This window comes from Rana temporaria, chromosome 1, assembly GCF_905171775.1.
Source record: "Rana temporaria chromosome 1, aRanTem1.1, whole genome shotgun sequence".
Taxonomy (NCBI): Eukaryota; Metazoa; Chordata; class Amphibia; order Anura; family Ranidae; genus Rana; species Rana temporaria.
Genome location: NC_053489.1, coordinates 575,445,519 through 575,464,213, shown reverse-complemented (window position 1 = coordinate 575,464,213; position 18,695 = coordinate 575,445,519). Strand labels below are relative to the sequence as shown.

General features: G+C 45.0%; 1 protein-coding gene across 5 annotated transcripts in view; it reads right to left on the bottom strand.

The window, feature by feature from the left end:
• Positions 1–5,561, bottom strand: part of LOC120922705 — a 122,651-nt gene extending 117,090 nt beyond the window's left edge. For 4 of the 5 annotated variants that reach the window (XM_040334756.1, XM_040334764.1, XM_040334750.1 and 1 more), the window contains exons 1-2: positions 5,470–5,561; positions 5,324–5,397 (exon numbers count right to left, since the gene is read on the bottom strand). In XM_040334756.1, coding sequence (XP_040190690.1) covers positions 5,324–5,397; positions 5,470–5,499 — 104 coding nt within the window. In that variant the 5' untranslated portion in view covers positions 5,500–5,561. The remainder of the gene's footprint in view (positions 1–5,323; positions 5,398–5,469) is intronic. The other variant, XM_040334770.1, reaches the window with a different exon arrangement.
• Between the last annotated feature and the right edge of the window lie 13,134 nt (positions 5,562–18,695).

Genomic DNA, 18,695 nt, shown 5'->3' with positions numbered 1-18,695 from the left:
CAAAGACTAAATGTATGTTGCACCATCTTAGCGTAGAATGCTAGGTAAATCTAGTGTTTGGCTTCTGTAATCAAGAGAATAGTGATTATTTATTTTGGTCTGTTTAGGCTTTCAAAGTCTTATACCGCGTACACACGATCGTTTTTCAGCATGGAAAAAAACAACGTTTTTCAGCATGTCCAAAAAACAAAGTTTTTCCAACTTTATCATTAAAAACGATGTTGCCCACCCACCATCGTTTTTGAAAAAAGATGAACAAAGCGCAGTGACGTACAACACGTACGACGGCACTCTGAAGGGGAAGTTCTATTCGCCTTTGGGCTGCTTTTAGCTGATTCCTTGTTAGTAAAAGGCGATTTGCGCTTTTTTGTCTGTTACAGCGTGATGAATGTGCTTACTCCATTATGAATGGTAGTTTTACCTGAATGAGCGCTCCCGTCTCATAACTTGCTTTTGGGCATGCGCGGGTTTAAAACTTTGTTTTTGCCCACACACGATCGTTTTTCAGAAGCCGAAAAATGATGTGAAGGCCACACGCGATCATTTTAAATTACGTTTTTAAAAACATCTTTTTTTTTCATGCCGAAAAACGATTGTGTGTACACGGCATTGTAGTTTGATTGCTTCCCCCTGCTTCTAGAAGAGGTTTCTAGAACTTAGGGAGGGAGAATTCAAATAACCAGCCTGAATATTGATCAGGGCCTAGCAATTCCCTGGGGAGGTGTACCCATATGGTGGCTGGGGAAGCTGATGAATTTTCAGGAACCCAGGAGAGGTTGCTGTTTTTCCTGGAGCAGAGTACCAAGCTGCTGTTGATTTTGGAGGTGGCAGGGCTGAGGACCTGGACATGATCTGGAGCTGGAATTATGACTTTACCACATAGAATCTGAACTGGAGAAATAATTGTCTCTGTCACTGGGTGTTGCCTGGAGGAAGCTGCAAGAGGCAACTGTCCTGGGAAGTTGTGAGTCATGACACTTGATTGATTCCTGGTGACTGTATGCCTTTGGGATATAAGTGCCAGTGGAAGCTTTTGACTGAGACAGCTCTCATAGGGTCTCAAAATACTGGCCATTCAACTGTTCTTATCAGAATATTGGTGTTTGCCATAAAACAGGTGTTCCTCTGTTACGGTTTAGAAGTTACCTCATGGTCCCCAGCCATGAGGTCTTAGCCTGTCAGAAGGTCACTTCATGGTCCCTAGCTGTGAGAAAATAGACTATTCAATGTTAGGAGAATATTGTCCTTTAACTAATATTTGCTAATAATTTTGGAGCATCCTATGCCCTAACCCCTCTCCTGTTAAAAGTTCTACAAGCAATAAATTACAAAAAGACAACCACTAATATAAGTGGCCCATGTGGGGGTGGTGCTACATGGAACTTGCAGTTTACAAAAAAGGTGTAAAGATAGAAGCCATAATGCAAAACACAAGTTCTTAAAAGCAATGTTTGTGTGGCTCAATTAAGGTAACCTGTCTGCAGAGCATGGTCTCTATAAGCCTGTAAAGCAATGGAGAATCTAACTGAAAATAGTTTACTTTAGCAAAACAGTTCAGAGCATAAACAGCTACTTGTGCTAATTCTCATAAACAGCATCACTCTCAGTGAAGTCCGGGGTCAGTGTCAGATGAATGTAGGTGCTACCCCCACCTTAATATAGGCTCAGAAGCTCCCTAAAAAGAACTGACCATGCACGGAAAGCAATTAGTATTTCCAACTTTCTCCTGTCCATAAATTTCTGTAGACAGGAGAAAAGTACCTGTAAAAAAGTCCCCTTATTCCCGAAACTGAAGTGTGCCTGAGCAGTTTCAGAGCCGACCGATTCATAGGCTGTTAACTTTGGCCTTGGCACGGGCAATGGTGTGGGTCCTGTTGGTGACATCAGCCAGCCACCACACCAATTGCAGAATAGCCTGCCTTGCCCAGGACTCATTCATTGAGGGAGGAGGAAGACAGTCAAGACTGCCCACCCTGCCTAACACAGCACTAGAAGTTCTCATCAGCCAGGCATGTACTAGTGGTAGTTATACCTTCATACAGCATTGGTGCTTCTCTCTTCTAGTCAGTGAGGCCTGGGGGGGGGTGCAGTGCAACATGTGTGTGGCTCCGGCAGTCTATGTGACATATGTGGCAGTGTCTGTGACCTGGGACAGTCTCTGTAACATGGGGAGCACTGGTGTCTCTGTCAGGGAGCACTTGGTGGGAGCACTAGTGTCTGTCAGGTAGTCTCTATGAGAGCACACTGGCAATCTCTGTGAGAGCTGCAGTCTTTGTCAGACAATCTCTGGGAGCAGAGATTGTCAGTGCTCCCAGAGGCTGCACAACAGTGGTTGTTGCTCTCACAGAGATTGCCAGTGCTCCCAGAGACCTTTTCCAGAGTGTGATGGAGCTGGGAGGGGGAGGACCAACAGCCTGAGACTTGCCTGCATGGAAATAAAATTGGAATTTATTTACATAAAAGGCCCACCAAAATGCTGATCACCAGGCCCATGATTCTCCTAATTCGGCCTTGACCAGGTTGACTCTGGTAACAGAGATTAACAGCTAGAGGGATCAAAAGCCCAGGGCCACTCCACTGGAACTAGAATAAAATGATAGCAATTGGAGAGGTGTTCCCTACACTAGCTGTGTGTCACGGTTTCTAGCGTGCCCTTCAAACGGCCAGCCATGGCCACCCCCCAGGTGAACCCATGACTTTCTGTGTACTGGTCCTGCTGTATTGCCTCTGAGCCACACCTCGACTCATTATTCAGCCTGGTAGTTAATCAAATCAGCTGGGTATAAAACACTGCCTCACCTCTGTGTCAGTTCGTTGTCTCTTGTATTGCCAAAGGTTCCTGCTTTCCTGTGTTCTTGTTTTCAAGTTTCAGTGTTCCAAGACTGAATCCGGCTTCTGACCCTGGTTCTGCTCCTCGTTAACTCTGACTTCTCGAATCCCCTGACTACGGCTTCACCTCGACAATCCTTTGGTAATGTCCCTCTTTTGTATTGCATATACAGATCCCATTTCCTGTCAAGCCCCCGTGCTCAGATTCGCAGCCCAGATAGCCTTTTACCTAGTTACCATGGGCTGTGTGTATTTGCAAGGGTGAGCATACATCTATGCACTATGGACTCCAACCAAGGTAAGCCATTACACTGTGTCTTCAGGAGAAGCTGCGTGCTATTAGGCTCTGATGGATGGCTGCTCACTTGGTTGCAGAGCACCCCTTCCATATCAGGTGTGACTTCTCCAAGCTGTTGTAGTAGAGAAATTGAGAAACATACCTTTCCTAGTCATTGTCAGAAACCCAGGGAGTTGTGGGAAAACAAGTTAAAGGGGTCTGCCCCTGCACCTGAGCATGGTGAGTAATTGAGCACTCCGCTACAACGTAATCCTGTACTGTGCTAGGCAAAGTAACAGAATATCAGTAAAAAGTAGAGCTTGTACTTGCCTTTCCCTGTGCTCCTATGCTGCCCTGACTCCTGTGAACCAGAAAGCCCAACATTCCACTGTTAGTTCTTTTAGTTCCAGTAGATTCTTGCCCAGAGATATACATGGCTCTTCCGTGTGATGTGACAATGCTCAAATCTACCAATACACTGCTCTGGTGACAAGCACTTCATTGTGGGGATTCAGGGGCAATCGTCACACAGTTTTCCTTACTTAATGTATATATATCAAATAATTCTCAAGTAGTTTAGTAGTGTATAAGTGTAACAGGCGCTCTCAGCGGCGTATTGCGTTCCGCGCTGGAACGCATACGGTGACCGCGCGATGACATCATCGGCCGGCGCCGCGTGCGTTCCACCGTGGAACGTGGAAGTCACCGCGAATTAGTGCCTTTTGCACTACAGCTGTCCTTCTCCTATAAACAGAACAGTGTGCAGACTGCACACTGTTCTATTATTGTCGGCCGTAGCCTGCTTGGCTACTAAAGCACTATGGCTACCATGAAACCCTTAAGCCTGAAAACCATGCCACCCTGGATGCTTGCCTAAAAGAAGCTAATACAGACTGCCATTGCTGGGACACTGTAATAGACCTTCCTACTGGACACCCTGCACTACGGAATCCCAGGGCTGCTGCTAACCTACTGCAGACATTCATCCCTACAAACCGGATAAGTACTAATACTGCTCTAGTATTACTCAAATTACTATACCCTTGTATCTGCTGTATTTAATAGTATGCTGCCGTTTAAGTTTACTTAGTATGCCTTCAGCTGATAATTCTGCAATATCTTAAAGGGACATACACTTTAAAGACATTTAAACTGCAGTTGCCTCTCACAAGTTAATGCTACTTGCATACAGTATTTTCATATGCTACGTGCTTGACATTCGTTGTTACTTGTATACGAGCTTCCGCCCTAAAATGCTGAACATGTTCGCTCTAACTTTTTCATGCTAAGGCTCAAAGGTATTTCATACCTGCTCCCTTAGTAGCCCGATGCATTCCTTTATGTTAAAGTGATATGATGTAGAGAACCCCCAAACTCCTGTTCTCTGATTGGAGTGACGCCTGGGGTCCCGTACTGATAATCACTTACATAAGAGAAGTGCATTGGAATCTTTAATGCAGTTGTGCTCATGGATCGTTGATGTAATCTTCTATGCTAGCGGTTGGACGAATGTTGTAATACCTCCGCCCTTAGTAGCTCAACGCATTCCTATATGTGAGAGAGATGATGTAGTGACCCCTCAAACTCCTGTTCTCTGATTGGAGTGATGCCTGGGGCCCAGTACTGAAATCTCACATAACATAGGGAGGTGCATTGAATCCCTTCCTTAAACCGCAGTTGTGGTTCACTCCCGTTTACTGTAGTTTGTGACAATAAGAGTGGCTGAAGCAAGGGCATTATAAAATGGATTTTGATTTGCTGCTCCTACATTTTACACTTGATTTGCACCTTACAATGCTTAGTTGAGCCTTCAAGAATCTGTTTCAAAATGAAATAGCAAAGGACCCCTAAGAAGACTCAACATTGTGTGTCCATGTATTAAACATTAATGATAAAGGCATGAAGCCCTCAAAAAATATTTGTAAATGAAAGATTCTTTTTGCACAGAACTTCAAAATGTAACATTACGTACCCTAGTGACAGCTACATATGGAACCAGTGGCAGAATAATTTAAGCCAACTGACTAAAACAGCTATTTTTGTTATGAATAATTACCTATGGACTGACTTGTTGTTAAACTCACAGCTACCAAGGTTATATACTACAACAGATCAGCCCCTATTGTTTAAATTGTCATATGTTATAACAGGAATGAATAAAATGACACATCAAGGCATACTGTTAGAAATGACAAGCATCACTATCTGTAACATTACCTCTTAACACTCAGCAGCATCCCACACACATGTTTAATGTTGGTGGCTACTCTGTAAAACCTTCGGCACTTTGTCTGCATGGATAAATTTCAATAAAGTTAGATGGAATCAGAGCACAATGAGCATGAGAAAATAATAATAGTTACCTTATTATTAACATGTTGAATTTCAGTCATACTGCTTGCCTGTACACCTCCCTGGGACAACACTGAGTTGCTAGCAAAGCAGAATAGAGGAGGAGACATATTTCTCTACTTCACCGGGCGTATGGTATGCGTAGCCTGGGTGACACTTCTGCTTACATGATAACTGTGTCCATTCATGCAGTATTTATTCAAATACAAATGAGCAAAAATAAAGAAGCTGTAGCTAATTACAATCGATTAGATTCCATGTTTAAAGAAACATTCCAGTTTAAGATGAATGGGATTTGCTAAAACAAATTCAGAGAACACATCTTTGCCAGCTGGATCTCCCACTACCTGAATCCCCGGGGTAGCCTATATTGAATGAGGCAGAAATTAAGCTTTCATAAAGGTTGCATGTTCCCAGGTTCTATAATTTCCCTCAGCCCATTACAGCCTTAGGGCTCTTTCACACGGAGCGGATCCGAATTGATCCGCTCCGTTAGCCCGTTTGGCTCAGCAGGGATTCCTCCGTTAATCCCCGCTGAGCTGTCGGCGGACAGGACGGTCCCCGCACACAGTGCAGAGACCACCCTGTCTCTCCTCCGCTCTCCCCTATGGGGAATCGGATGAATACGGACCGTGTGCCCATATTTATCCGATCCGTTCCGCCGGACGGAAGAAAAATAGGGTTTCTTCCATCCACAAAAGCGGATCTTTGCGGAGGCGGATGGTTGCGGACGTTAGCGGATGCATCATCCGCTAACGTCTGCAATCCCATAGGGATACATTACAAGTCCGTAAACAGACTTGTAATAAACGGACCGTTTGTCCGTATGTGTGAAAGGGCCCTTATGCATTCACAATGCAGCATGAGAGGCAGGTTACATGGTGAAGAAGCATGTGACAATGGGCTCCTTGTAGTTCCATTAAGAAGAAACAATGTGAGAGGCTTGCCGAATGTGGTTTCCAGGTGTGATATAAAACTAAGGGCCCATTCGCATAGCTCCCAACTGTCCCGGATTTTGACGGACTGTCCCTGATTTGGAAAAAGGCCCTCTGTACCTCCTTCCTACTCATTTGTCCCTGATCTGATCTATATAGTTGTATATACAATGCACTATTTACACAGTATCTGTCAAAAAGTGTTTCACAGTGCTAAACATTTCATACAATTTCTAAATTGTTGCATTGGAAATTGTCTAAATCCAATTTAAATGTGGTAAAAAGAAAGCCCTTGTGGGTTTAATTAATATTTTGATACAAATAATTTTGCTAATGGGTGTCCCTCATTCCTATCTCAAAAAGTTGGGAGGTATGCATTGATAAACAGTTGGTGTTATGACTTTTTTTACTTACATTGCATTACAATTTGGCGCAATTTATAGCAGCAATTGAAATTATAGCACTACTGGATTGCATTGCTATTGACCATGTGTTTATGCCATTAATACCCATTGTCAGTGCTGGGACAAGGTTGTTTGGCAAAATAACAAAAATTTAAAACTGTAAAATTGACTGACAGCTGGGTTGTGCTCTATATACAATATGGGCTGCTTTCACGCTGACAGCTGAGCGGAGTGCCACTCAGAGGCGTTGCTAGGGGGGTGCGGCACGCACCGGGTGACACCCGCTAGAGGGGTGACACCATCCTGATTTAAAAAAAAAATATATATATATATATTTTTTTAGCTGACATGTGGGGGGGGGGCGGCTCCCCCCCCCCCCACTGCGACTGCAGCGATGAGCGCCGCGGAATCGGAGCGCCGAGCGCCACGGTACAAGAGGAGGGGGGTTGCTCGGCAGTCAGTACACAGGCACAGCCCCGTCCTCTCTGTTTGTTGTGTACAGAGGGGGAGGGGCCGAGGGGACCTTCTGTCCATGTGCCGTGGCGCTGCCTGCGATGATCTGAGGTACTGAATGGGGAGGGGGGGTGTTTGCACCTGGGGGGATTTCACTGAAGGGGGGGTGTTTGCACTGAGGGGGGGTTGTACTAAGGGGGTGTTTGCACTGAGGGGGTTTTCACTAAGGGGGATTGGCACTGAGGGGGGGGGGTGTACTAAGGGGGGGCTTTGTACTGGGGGGTTGCACCGAGGGGGTTTGCACTGAGGGGGGGTTGCACTGAGGGGGGATTTGCACTGAGGGGGGTTGCACTAAGGGGGGGGGTGTCTGCACTGAAGGGGGTCTGTGTAACATGCAGGGGTCCAGAGGTGCAGGTGGCTGTGTAATGTAAAAGGGGTGCAGTGATGCATGGTGCTGTGTAATGTAAAGGGGTCCAGAGGTGCAGGGGGCTATGTGATGTAAAGGGGTCTAGTGGTGCAGGGGGCTGTGTAATGTAAAAGGGTCCAGAGGTGCAGAGGGCTATGAGATGTAAAGGGGGCCAGTGATGCAGGGTGCTGTGTAATGTAAAGGGGTGCAGAGGGCTGTGTAGTGTAAAAGGGTCCAGAGGTGCAGGGGGCTATGTGATGTAAAGGGGTGCAGAGGTGCAGGCGGCCGTGTAATGTAAAAAGGGTGCAGTGATACAGGGTGCTGTGTAATGTAAAAGGGTCCAGAGATGCAGGGGGCTATGAGATGTAAAGGGGGCCAGTGATGCAGGGTACTGTGTAATGTAAAGGGGTCCAGTGATGCAGGGTGCTGTGTAATGTAAAGGGGTGCAGAGGGCTGTGTAGTGTAAAAGGGTCCAGAGGTGCAGGGGGCTATGTGATGTGAAGGGGTGCAGAGGTGCAGGCGGCTGTGTAATGTAAAAGGGGTCCAGTGATGCAGGGCGCTGTGTAAGGTAAAGGGGTCCAGAGGTGCAGGGGGCTATGTGATGTAAAGTGGTGCAGGGTGCTGTGTAATATAAAGGGGCCCATAGGTGCAGGGTGCTGTGTAATGTAAAAGGGTCCAGAGGTGAAGGGGGCTGTGAGATGTAAAGGGGTCCAGTGATGCAGGGTGCTGTGTAATTTTAAAGGGGTCCAGTGATGCAGGGTACTGTGTAATTTTAAAGGGGTCCAGTGATGCAGGGGGCTGTGTAATGTAAAGAGGTCCAGAGGTGCAGGGTGCTGTGTAATGTAAAGGGGTCCAGTGATGCAGGGGGCTGTGTAATGTAAAGGGGGTCCAGTGATGCAGGGGGCTGTGTAATGTAAAGGGGTCCAGTGATGCAGGGGGCTGTGTAATGTAAAGGGGTCCAGAGGTGCAGATGTGGAGAGGGGTACACAGTAGTAACAAAAAGATATTGAAGGATGCAGAGGTATGCAGGGGGCACAGTGGGGTGTTTTTACATTTTAACGTGGGAGGGTGCCAGATATTGGATCCGCCCCGGGTGCCAAATGCTCTAGGTACGCCCCTGGCCTATAGGCTCCTGAGATGTGAATTCTGGTTCTGGAGAAAGAGAGGTGGGGGGAGGGGACAAAGAAAAATGGAGAGAAAGAAGAAGGGATAGAACGAACAAGAAAGATGGATAGGGAGAGAGAGAAAAGGGGAAGAAAGGAGAACAGAGAGCAAACAGTAGGGTAAAAAATATTTGAAACATTTTATGGGGGGGGGGGGGTTGGTGACACCATATTTTACCGCACCAGGTGACACCAACCCTAGTGACGCCACTGGTGCCACTCATTACACAGGAAGAGATTGTTCTCCCAGTGTAATTTGCAGGACTAAAGTGTTGGTTTGACAGCTCAGTCCAGAACAATGCAGGACAAGCCCTGGGGATACAGAGGGAAGGGGAGACTCCTACTTCAGCTGTGCCCCTCACAGCATGGTACCCAGAACAAGTGGCTCTTTTGCTCAGCCCTGGTCAACAGGATATAACAGGGATTGTCTAAAAACATGCAGAGGTTATTGACAGTAGGAAAGAATTTACGTCAGAGACAAACTGAGTTAGTTGGTTACCAGAGATAGGAATACAGAACCATAAACACAGCAGTCTTGGAACAGAGCCTCAGTGGTATCTTTACACATGCATCTGGCTGAAGATGAACACTTCTCTATATAGTACTCAAGGCAATCATCCACAGGTGGGATTGGAAGTTTCCCAGTTAGTAGTACCCACTTCCACAGGATGGCATGGTCACACAAGTGTAGCCGACAGTGGACTACAGTTTCCTTGTTCCGCAAACCACCCCTGTTATTCTTTATCTATTCCAATGTCCCTCTAGTGCTGGGCTTCAGTGACTGACATCATATCTTTGAGCCAAGCAGAAAGGATTGTGGGACTAGTGGTCTCTTAAACAGCCACTTTGATATTACTCCTGGACTACACATCCCAGAGGTCCCTCTGCAAATTGAACAGACCTGGAAAGGGTCAGGAGATCCGCTTTCACTCTCTTCTTCCTGGGCCTGATCGAGTGAGCACCTCTCTGCTGCTAGGTGAGAGGACTGCGGCCTACCACATGGTGATCGAGTGACTCCAGCCCAGCCCTGAAGGACCCAACTCTGCTTGCTGTTCACGAGACATCCCGACGGCACCAACTCATCAGACGGATCCATTGACAGCCAATGTCCAGCAGCTAGTGGGTCACCTCCGTTCGTCTCCCAGAAGGATATCTAATCCAGGACCGCTGTTCAGCAAGTTCCTATTCGGCTCTGCAGTCATTGAGAGGGCAGTTGCCCATCATTAACAATTCTTACTTGTTTATCTTGCTTGAACTGTGTACTGACACCTTGCCCATGGAAACACTTTATTGCATTTCATAAGACACTGTACATAGACATCCATATCCTGAACTACTCTAAGGAATATCACTAGCCAGTTTAAGCTGTCCTGCCTACCATCACATCACTGTGCCATATTTTGGATATAATTTAATGAGCGCCAACTGCCTATGAAGACTACTGCAGGTCTGCACTCTGGACATTGCTGTTGCTATAGGTTAAAGAGCCCTTATCATATTTTCCTATTCTATCTGGTCTCTCATTAGGATTTAAATGTTGAATAGGCCGGTCTGGGATTCCCCTTTAGGGTGGTATCATATTGCATTAATTTGTGGTTTCTTTACAACCCCTCCAGTTGATTCTCTAATTGTTTTTTTTACTGTGTATATATATATATATATATATATATATATATATATATATATATATATATATATATATATATATATATATTTCTCTTTGTGCTATTGAACTGTAATTAAGCTGTTTCAAGGTGATTTATTGTCTCAGTCTTGGCTGTTTATCCAGGACTCAGTTGATCAATAACCCCCTTTTTTTTACACATATTCTTACTTCAGTAAAACCTAATAGCATATCTATTCGACTTGTGTTGGAGTGTCATTTAAAGGTGCTTGCAAGCAGATGTCTGAACCCAGAGTGTCAGGTGGGTTGGAGTGTTCACAGGGTCAGGGTGGTGCAGATGAACAGGTAAATCAAAGCAGCCCTCAAGGGGGCAGCGCTACACAAGATTGAAACATCTGAATAGCAAGGTTAGTAAGAGGACGAGTGGCACAAAACTTGTAAGAAAGGAGAGTTAGGGTTTCTCAGGATTCCCCAAAACTCTCAAGTAATTCCAGGTTGGAAGTACCACACAGCATCTATTTAAAGTTTTTATTTTGATATTCTGATCATGTTTACTAGGACAGTTCAAAGAAGATATTGTCACAAAGAGGAGGTAATAGATCTGCTGAGTTTTAGGCAACAGCACAACTCGGCAAAGGAATACCTCCCAATAACAAAAGTCAAGATATTTGCAGGTAAACAGTCTAGTATAGACACATGTACAGTGGAGTACTGCTTGCACCTGAAAGGATAAACAAAGTTAAATGGTTATACTGACAAACTTCTAAAGGGAAAACCTCGACCAGCCTATAAACCTTTAACCCTAATGGTCTTCACTGGTATGTAGGAGCTCGTTAATTGTATCCAATAAGGTGTAATAGCAAGCAATAATATTTCTTGAAATGGGAGAAACCGTGAGAAAAGGATTTGTAAAGGTAGGCGACTGCCCTCTTGCCAACAACCAATCCGATTCAATGCCCTACGGACAGCAGCCCCTGTAGCGACACACGGGCAGCGGATCCGCCATTTCGATCTCCCGATGTGAAGCTTGGAACACAGGTTGGCAAGCAACCGAAGTAGTGCTGGATGAATGTCCGACGAACAGCAAGCAATGCTAGGCCCCTGTCACCCGGGTTGGAATGTTGTACACCGCGTGGTAGGCAGCGACCTCTCTCTCCCATGCACGGAGAGTTTCGTCTCACATCAGGCCTAGTAGGAAGGGAGCACCGGGCAGGGCTTTGGATTCTTATATAGTTCCTCCCAGCAATCTTTCTGATGGCAGCAAAGATCTCTGGGATATGTAGTCCAGGTTCAGGGTCATGCAAAGACATTATCAATCTGTGGAACTACTACATCCCACAATCCCTTTAGCTTGGCTCACAAACATGATGTCAGTTGATAACACTGAGCAATAGAGGGACATGTGATTGTAGTCCACATTGCTACATAAGTGCCCATTTTTACCTATTTGTTTGTACCTACCTTTAATAACAATATGATTCTCAATATGTTTCTCCCGAGCCTTAATGTTTGACCATTGTCAAGGAGACACTTTTGTGGTTAAGAGTCATCGCCTCCATAAACATTGCTGGGTGCTGGTTGAAAGATTATAATATTGCTGCAAGACGTATTTATTATAAAGTTCTGGTGAGTTTGTATTTCTCACACAGTTTAAAGTGGAGCACGATTAGAAGGATTAATTTGTTCCTGCACTTTTCTTTGGATCACAGTGACTGGACTACTCTGTGAAGATTGTTTTGAGATTTCTTTTTAATATTGTTTTTATGAACTTTATTATTATGGGACTTTTTTTCATGTGGATTTTCTCACTTATGTTCATGATTAATTTGGTATATTGATTTTATTTATTATGTGAGTTAGCGCCACACTTTTTCTTTACTATTCATGTGACGGCAGTGCATGTGCAGAATGATCTTGGTAGTAACAACTGTAGACCAATCATTCTGTGCATGCTCTGCCGACCCCCCTGTACCTTTACTTGTTACTTTTATGGTTTCTTATGAAGGTACAATACTGTTTAAGAGGATGAGACAGATGTATCCATCCAGTATGTTGCAACATTTATGCAGACAAGAGAGATCACAGTATCTGTATTAGATATATTTTGCATTTGTCATTAGATACAACCTTTAACGAAGGGAACATTTAGTATGTATGGTACTATAATGTGTTTAATATATGTATGTTATATGTATCATTTTGCAGAAAAAAACACATTTGTCATTTAAAGGTTAAAAAAAATATATACATACTGTATATATTTTCTTTCTTTTCATTAGAATATTTTTTTGTTAGTCATGTTTCAAATAAATGAGTAGCCAAAAGTTGTTTCTTCTTTTCTGATAGTAGAATCATGCTGATGCATGAACTGATGTGTACTGCCATCTACAGGTTCAACTAAGCACAGTGTAAATTTCCAATTGATAGCTGATTCATGGCTAAGCATAGAAAACAAACTCAAAGCTAACTGTGTCAGTATGGTTCTGGGCCGCCTCAGACGACGTCCATTGACGAAAAGCTTAAGGCGGAGTCTTAAGCACATTACGTCATTTCCGGGTTGTGAGGAGATCGGGTGGAACGCAGCTGGGACGCACGCTGCCTATCCCGGCCTCTGACACGCTTACTTAACCAACATTTTTTTTTTTGTGTATTCTTTGGGGTTATTACCAGCTATCTATGTTTTGATGCTGGGATACCTCTTGTTTTTTTATTTTTTTTTTATATTTTTAATAAACACTTTGGTATTACACTATTGGGGCCCTTGTTTCCTTCTATGAGGATTCACTGTTGAGGAATTGCTACCATCATTCCAGCTTCGCTCAGGCTTCGGGAACGCAGGATATCATCTAGCGAGAAGGCTGGAGGTGAGCTGACGAGGGGAAGCCTTAGGATTGCAGCAGCTCCAGATACTACACGCCATTTACCCCTGCAGGGGTGGTGGCATCTGGTGTGGGGGGACCCAGGAGGGGGAGCACACAAGTCACCCGATTACCTGCTTTATACTACACCAAGTCACTTTGGATTACTGCATGGAAAATGAACTTGTCATGAGGATTTTTTTTTCTACTCATTCAATTAATCTAGTATTTTTCTTGTTTTTTCTGTTGTTATCAAGTTTGCTGAACATTCATTTTTATACACATATTATCGGTTGGACGATTTTTATACTATTTTTTTTCTTTTTATTTTTTTTCTTGCTGGTTGCCCGGTCAACTGTTTTTTGCAATTATTTTCTGTTTATACTTTTTTAGCTTTTTGGTCACTGTTTACAGAGGTTCCTATTGCACAGATATTTTAGCTCAGATTCATGCTTTATCACTTACTATTGACTCACTGCTCATAGAAGCTATTATCATTATTTTTACACTGGATGATCCCCTTTAGGTCACGGGTTCACATTTTACAATATATGTTTATATAGAGTATTTTCTGTCACTTTAGTGGGATTCCCTACTGTTATGTACCCCAGGTAGAGCCACTACCCCACCTTTGTGGAGCTTTTTTAGGGGGGCAGCAACCGTTCTTCTTTTTTAACCCTGTCCTAAGCGTGGTACTTTTCCTGTTTTGTAGAAATAGATTGTTGTGAGCAGACTGAGGCTGAATGCAATATATCAGACCATGCTTGAAGTAATGGTTGAACAAAATGCAATTTACAAGCTGTTCGGTCCCCTCGGTGCGCGCCTACGTGCATGCGCCAACTACGGACCTTGCACGCAGCTATGCAGCCGTTGCGCGCTCCTGCGCGCATGCGCCAACAACGTACCTAAACAGCCGTTGCGCGTGCATGCACGCACATTAGACGCACCTTTTGGTGCCCAGCAGCCTATAAAAGACACTGTGGGGATGCTGCCCCATCGCGGCTTGATCTGCATCTGTTCCCTGAGCTCCTGTTGCTGTTGTAGCATTCTGTTCCAAGTGTATGACCCAGCTTCCTGACCTTGCTTCCTGCTCCAATCCTGACTCCGGCTTGTTGACCTTGCTCTGTTCCCTGCCTGATTACCCGTTGCCAAGACCCGGCCTGGACTCTGACTACTCACCTGTTGCGCTGCTAACCTGCATCCACGCCTCTGCTAACCTGCATCCATGCCTCTGCTGACCTGCATCCGCGGCGCTGCTGACCTGCATCATCTGCTTCCTGTCTCTTGGTTCTCATCTCACCAGCAGCAACAATCGGAACAGGCATCTGTACCCCACCGCGCTCTTACCACCACTGTCCCCATTCCAGTGGTCTCCGAGCCGGGGTTGTTTGGGAGGTCTTCCTCCACGCATCAGGCTCACACCCAGGTACGTAACACTGCCTGTCTGATAAGGGACTGCACTGAGTTATTACAATCCATTGGCACCTGTTTGGAACAAGCTGAGTAGTGTTCACAGAAGTAAGCAAAGTCATCCTCCAAAAGCCACACTAGAGACTCCACCTCATCAGTACTGAAGGGGGGAGAGAAATCGTCATTGCCCTTTAGAAAACTGGACAAGGCTAGCTGTGAACACACCAGAATCAGGCCCTGAATGTCTTCAAACAGTAAACAGATCAACCAGAGAATGGGGCAGATGGATTCACTCTAAAAGCTGATCCCTGGCCCACTCCTTTAATACCAAACGGCAATAATTATTATCCTCCAAAACCAGTGAGGCAAGGTGAACAATTACTTCTGACTGCATCTTAGCAGCAGCAACAGAACCACAATGGCTCCTCTGTGCAGCCACTTCTGGTCAGGGATGGCATTGGTATTCTGTCAGTAACAGGTGTGACCAGAACTGTGTGGACTGAAACAGAGGAAACCAAACGTATGTAAAGTGAAATAAAGAAGTTTTATTAAGATAAGTGATAATATTTACACATACACCTCCAATTCCTAAACAGGCTACAACAAACCCACAACAGGACGGTGACCCACAAACAACAATAGACTAAACAAACAATAGAAGGAGAATACCGGAATCGTAAACGTAGCCAGGCCAGGGTCATAGGCAGGAGATCAGCAGATGGGGGAAAGGAGCAAGACAGGACAGGGAGCAGGTGGACGGGATCAGGCTGCAGGGCAGGGATACAGGATAACAGAAGGGACAGGATCGGGTTCAGGATCGGGTACAGGTTCAAGATAACAGGATCGCAGGTACAGATCAGGGCGCAAGGACAATACCAAGGCGATGAGAGCAATCATCAGCCAGGTATATATACACATACACCTCCTGCAATCAGTCTCAGGTGATGCCTGATTGCAGGAGATGATGTTGTCTCCAGACTGCTGGGAGACACCCACTGGTGGACACCAGTACTGCAGCCCAAGGAACTGACAGTGCCACCAGCAGGTGAAACCTTTCCTGACATACCCTCATTCTCTTTCTATGTGTGTTGGGTGGTGGGCAGGGCTTTCTTGGGCAACACAGTCCAGCAGTAGCAGCAGCCGTTATAATATCCCTGCTACAAATGTCTGTCACAAGCATCAAGATGCATAGAAACCTAGACTATCAGCCACCTATCTCTGTTATCAGTGACCATATCCAGCATTATAATTGGCAATACTGTGAGCAAGGTCTGCTCTCCTAACTACTCATTATCCACCTGTCAAACTGCCATAGCTTAAATATTGCTGCTTCCATTGCTACTTAAAATCCCCTTACACCATTTTCTGTTTATTTACAGATCTAAAGGTTTGCAGGTGTAGTCATCTTGGAAGTGATGTCAGCAGCTCTAGCAGACTCGCATGCTATGGGTGACACTTATGCCGCAAACACACGATCATTTTTCAGCATGAAAAAAACTTTGTTTTTCAGCATGTTGAAAAAACAAAGTTTTTCCAACTTCATCATTAAAACGACGTTGCCCACACAATCGTTTTTAAAAAATGATCTAGCAAAGCGCGGTGATGTACGACGGCACTATAAAGGGAAAGTTCCATTCGCCTTTGGGCTGCTTTAGCTGATTCTGTGTTAGTAAAAGACGATTCGCGCTTTTTTGTCTGTTACAGCGTGATGAATGTGCTTACTCCATTATGAAGGGTAGTTTTACCAGAACGAGCGGTCCCGTCTCATAACTTGCTTCTGAGCATGCGCGGGTTTTTAACATCGTTTTAGCCCACACACGATCATTTTTTACAACCCGAAAAACAACATTGTTTAAAACAACGTTAAAAAATGCAGCATGTTTTTTTTTTTTCGTTTTTCAGAACCTGAAAAATGATGTGAAGCCCACACACGATCATTTAAAATTAAATTTTTTAAAAACAATGTTTTTTTCATGCCGGAAAATGATTCTAATTTACTCCTCCCCCAGTAGCTACATAAAAGGTTATATAGGGAGGGTCACAGGAGCTGGGCTTGTATAAACAGTAATTAGACACTCCCAGCAGAGTAGAGGTCTGTGACATAGCTGAAGTGGTCAATATGTCCAGCAAGCTGAAAAGCACGTGGCACGTGAATAGAAAACACTGGCAGTAAGGATTTCAAATACATGATATTTTGTGCTTTTGCCTAAAACATTTTAACGTTGGTAACAGAGCTTCTTTAAAACCAACTAAAACCACTTTTAGGTGAGATCAGCAGTCGGTAGCAAATCTTTCTTTGTAAAATTGATTTTGGCTCTTGCTCGTGCCAATCAGAGGTTGATCAGGGGTGGAAGGGACCTAATATTGTTCATATATCTTAACTTATGACCATCATCTACACTTTTGGCAGGAAAAGTAGGAAAATAAAAGTGTTTTATGTCTGGCAGACACAACTGATCACAGAAAGCGATGTGTCTTGGCTCCATAGACGTATTTACTGCGCACCTCTACTAAGAATACAACAGGACCATTATATATAAAGATAGTTTAGTAATGGGATGTGAGAGAAATACACGCTCTTGTGCCTAATGAATATTATCTTGGTCCATTAAATATACACTAGCAGCATGTATTAATGGAGAAAGCTTTACTTAGCTAAGCTGTGGGACAGTATCGTAAATAACTCCACACTCATAAAGTGCTACTTCCCAGAAAAACGTGTTTAATAGAACAGAACTAGTACAACAACATCGAATATTTATGTCTTTGTAAATATTAAACAAAAAGATAGTTTACGGTGCAAATGTTACACTTAAAGTGGAAATCTAGGCAAATAAATCCACAGCTAAAATATCAATGTTTTTACTGTTTTACAATGTATTTGTATTCTGATTTACACACATCTGCTACACCAGTGGTCATCAACCCTATCCTGCAGGGCCCACTAACAGGCCAGGTTTTATGTTTTACCTTGGGGAGAAGCAGTCTAGAATACTGCAATCACTGAGGAGCAAATGATATCAGCTGTGATGTATTTCAGTTATCTTGCAAACCTGGCCTGTTAGTGGGCCCTGCATGACAGGGTTGATGACCACTGTACACAGCCAGGAAGATCAATCTGCTACTTTCTGGATCACCTCCCTACAAATTGGACAGCAGTAGTGATGCTGATAATTGTCCAATGAGCAAGCTGAGGCTGGGGAGGCAACACGGGAAGCTGCATTCAGGGCCGATCCTAGACAGGGTGCACGGGGTGCTCCGCACCCAGGCACCTCAGAGGTGGGGGTGCCGAAGCTCCAAAGTGCTCCCCTCCCTCCTCCTTGTCTGTGTCCAGACACGTTCCAGCACTAGGCTCCACTAATTAATTCTGTCCGGTGTACATGGAGCAGTCTCCTGTCTGCCCCGCCCCCTCTGTGTGTGTCGGCTCTTCTCCCATAGGCGGTGTGATGAGAGGCTTTTGGGTTGGCCGGAGCTGCTGCCAATCATCCCATGCACTCCCAGAAATGCCCTCCGAGTGCCACCCTCCAAATAACCAAAGATGCCACGTATGCCCCGCCCCCTGTAATGTGCTTCTGCTCCCAGCGTGCCCGAGCTACAGGAATCTATTGGACAAGTACTGATCTATGGGGACACCTGAAGTGGGGGCTCTGATGGGGACACTGGCTTTGGGGGGCTCTGATGGGGGACACCTGCTGTGGGGGGCTCTAATGGGGGACACCTGCTGGGGGGGCTCTAATGGGGGACACCTGCTGGGGGGGCTCTGATGGGGGACACCTGCTGGGGGGAGCTCTGATAGGGGAAACCAGCTGGGGGGGGACACTGATGAGGGACACTAATGAAGACTTCTTAGGGGAGCATCTCTGTGTTTGAGTCGTAGCCATAGAAACATTTGTAAAGGGGAGGAGTTAGTAAGATGACTCCGGCCATGTGGGGGCGCCAGAAATATTTCTGCACCCAGGCGTCTGTGACCCTAGGATCGGCCCT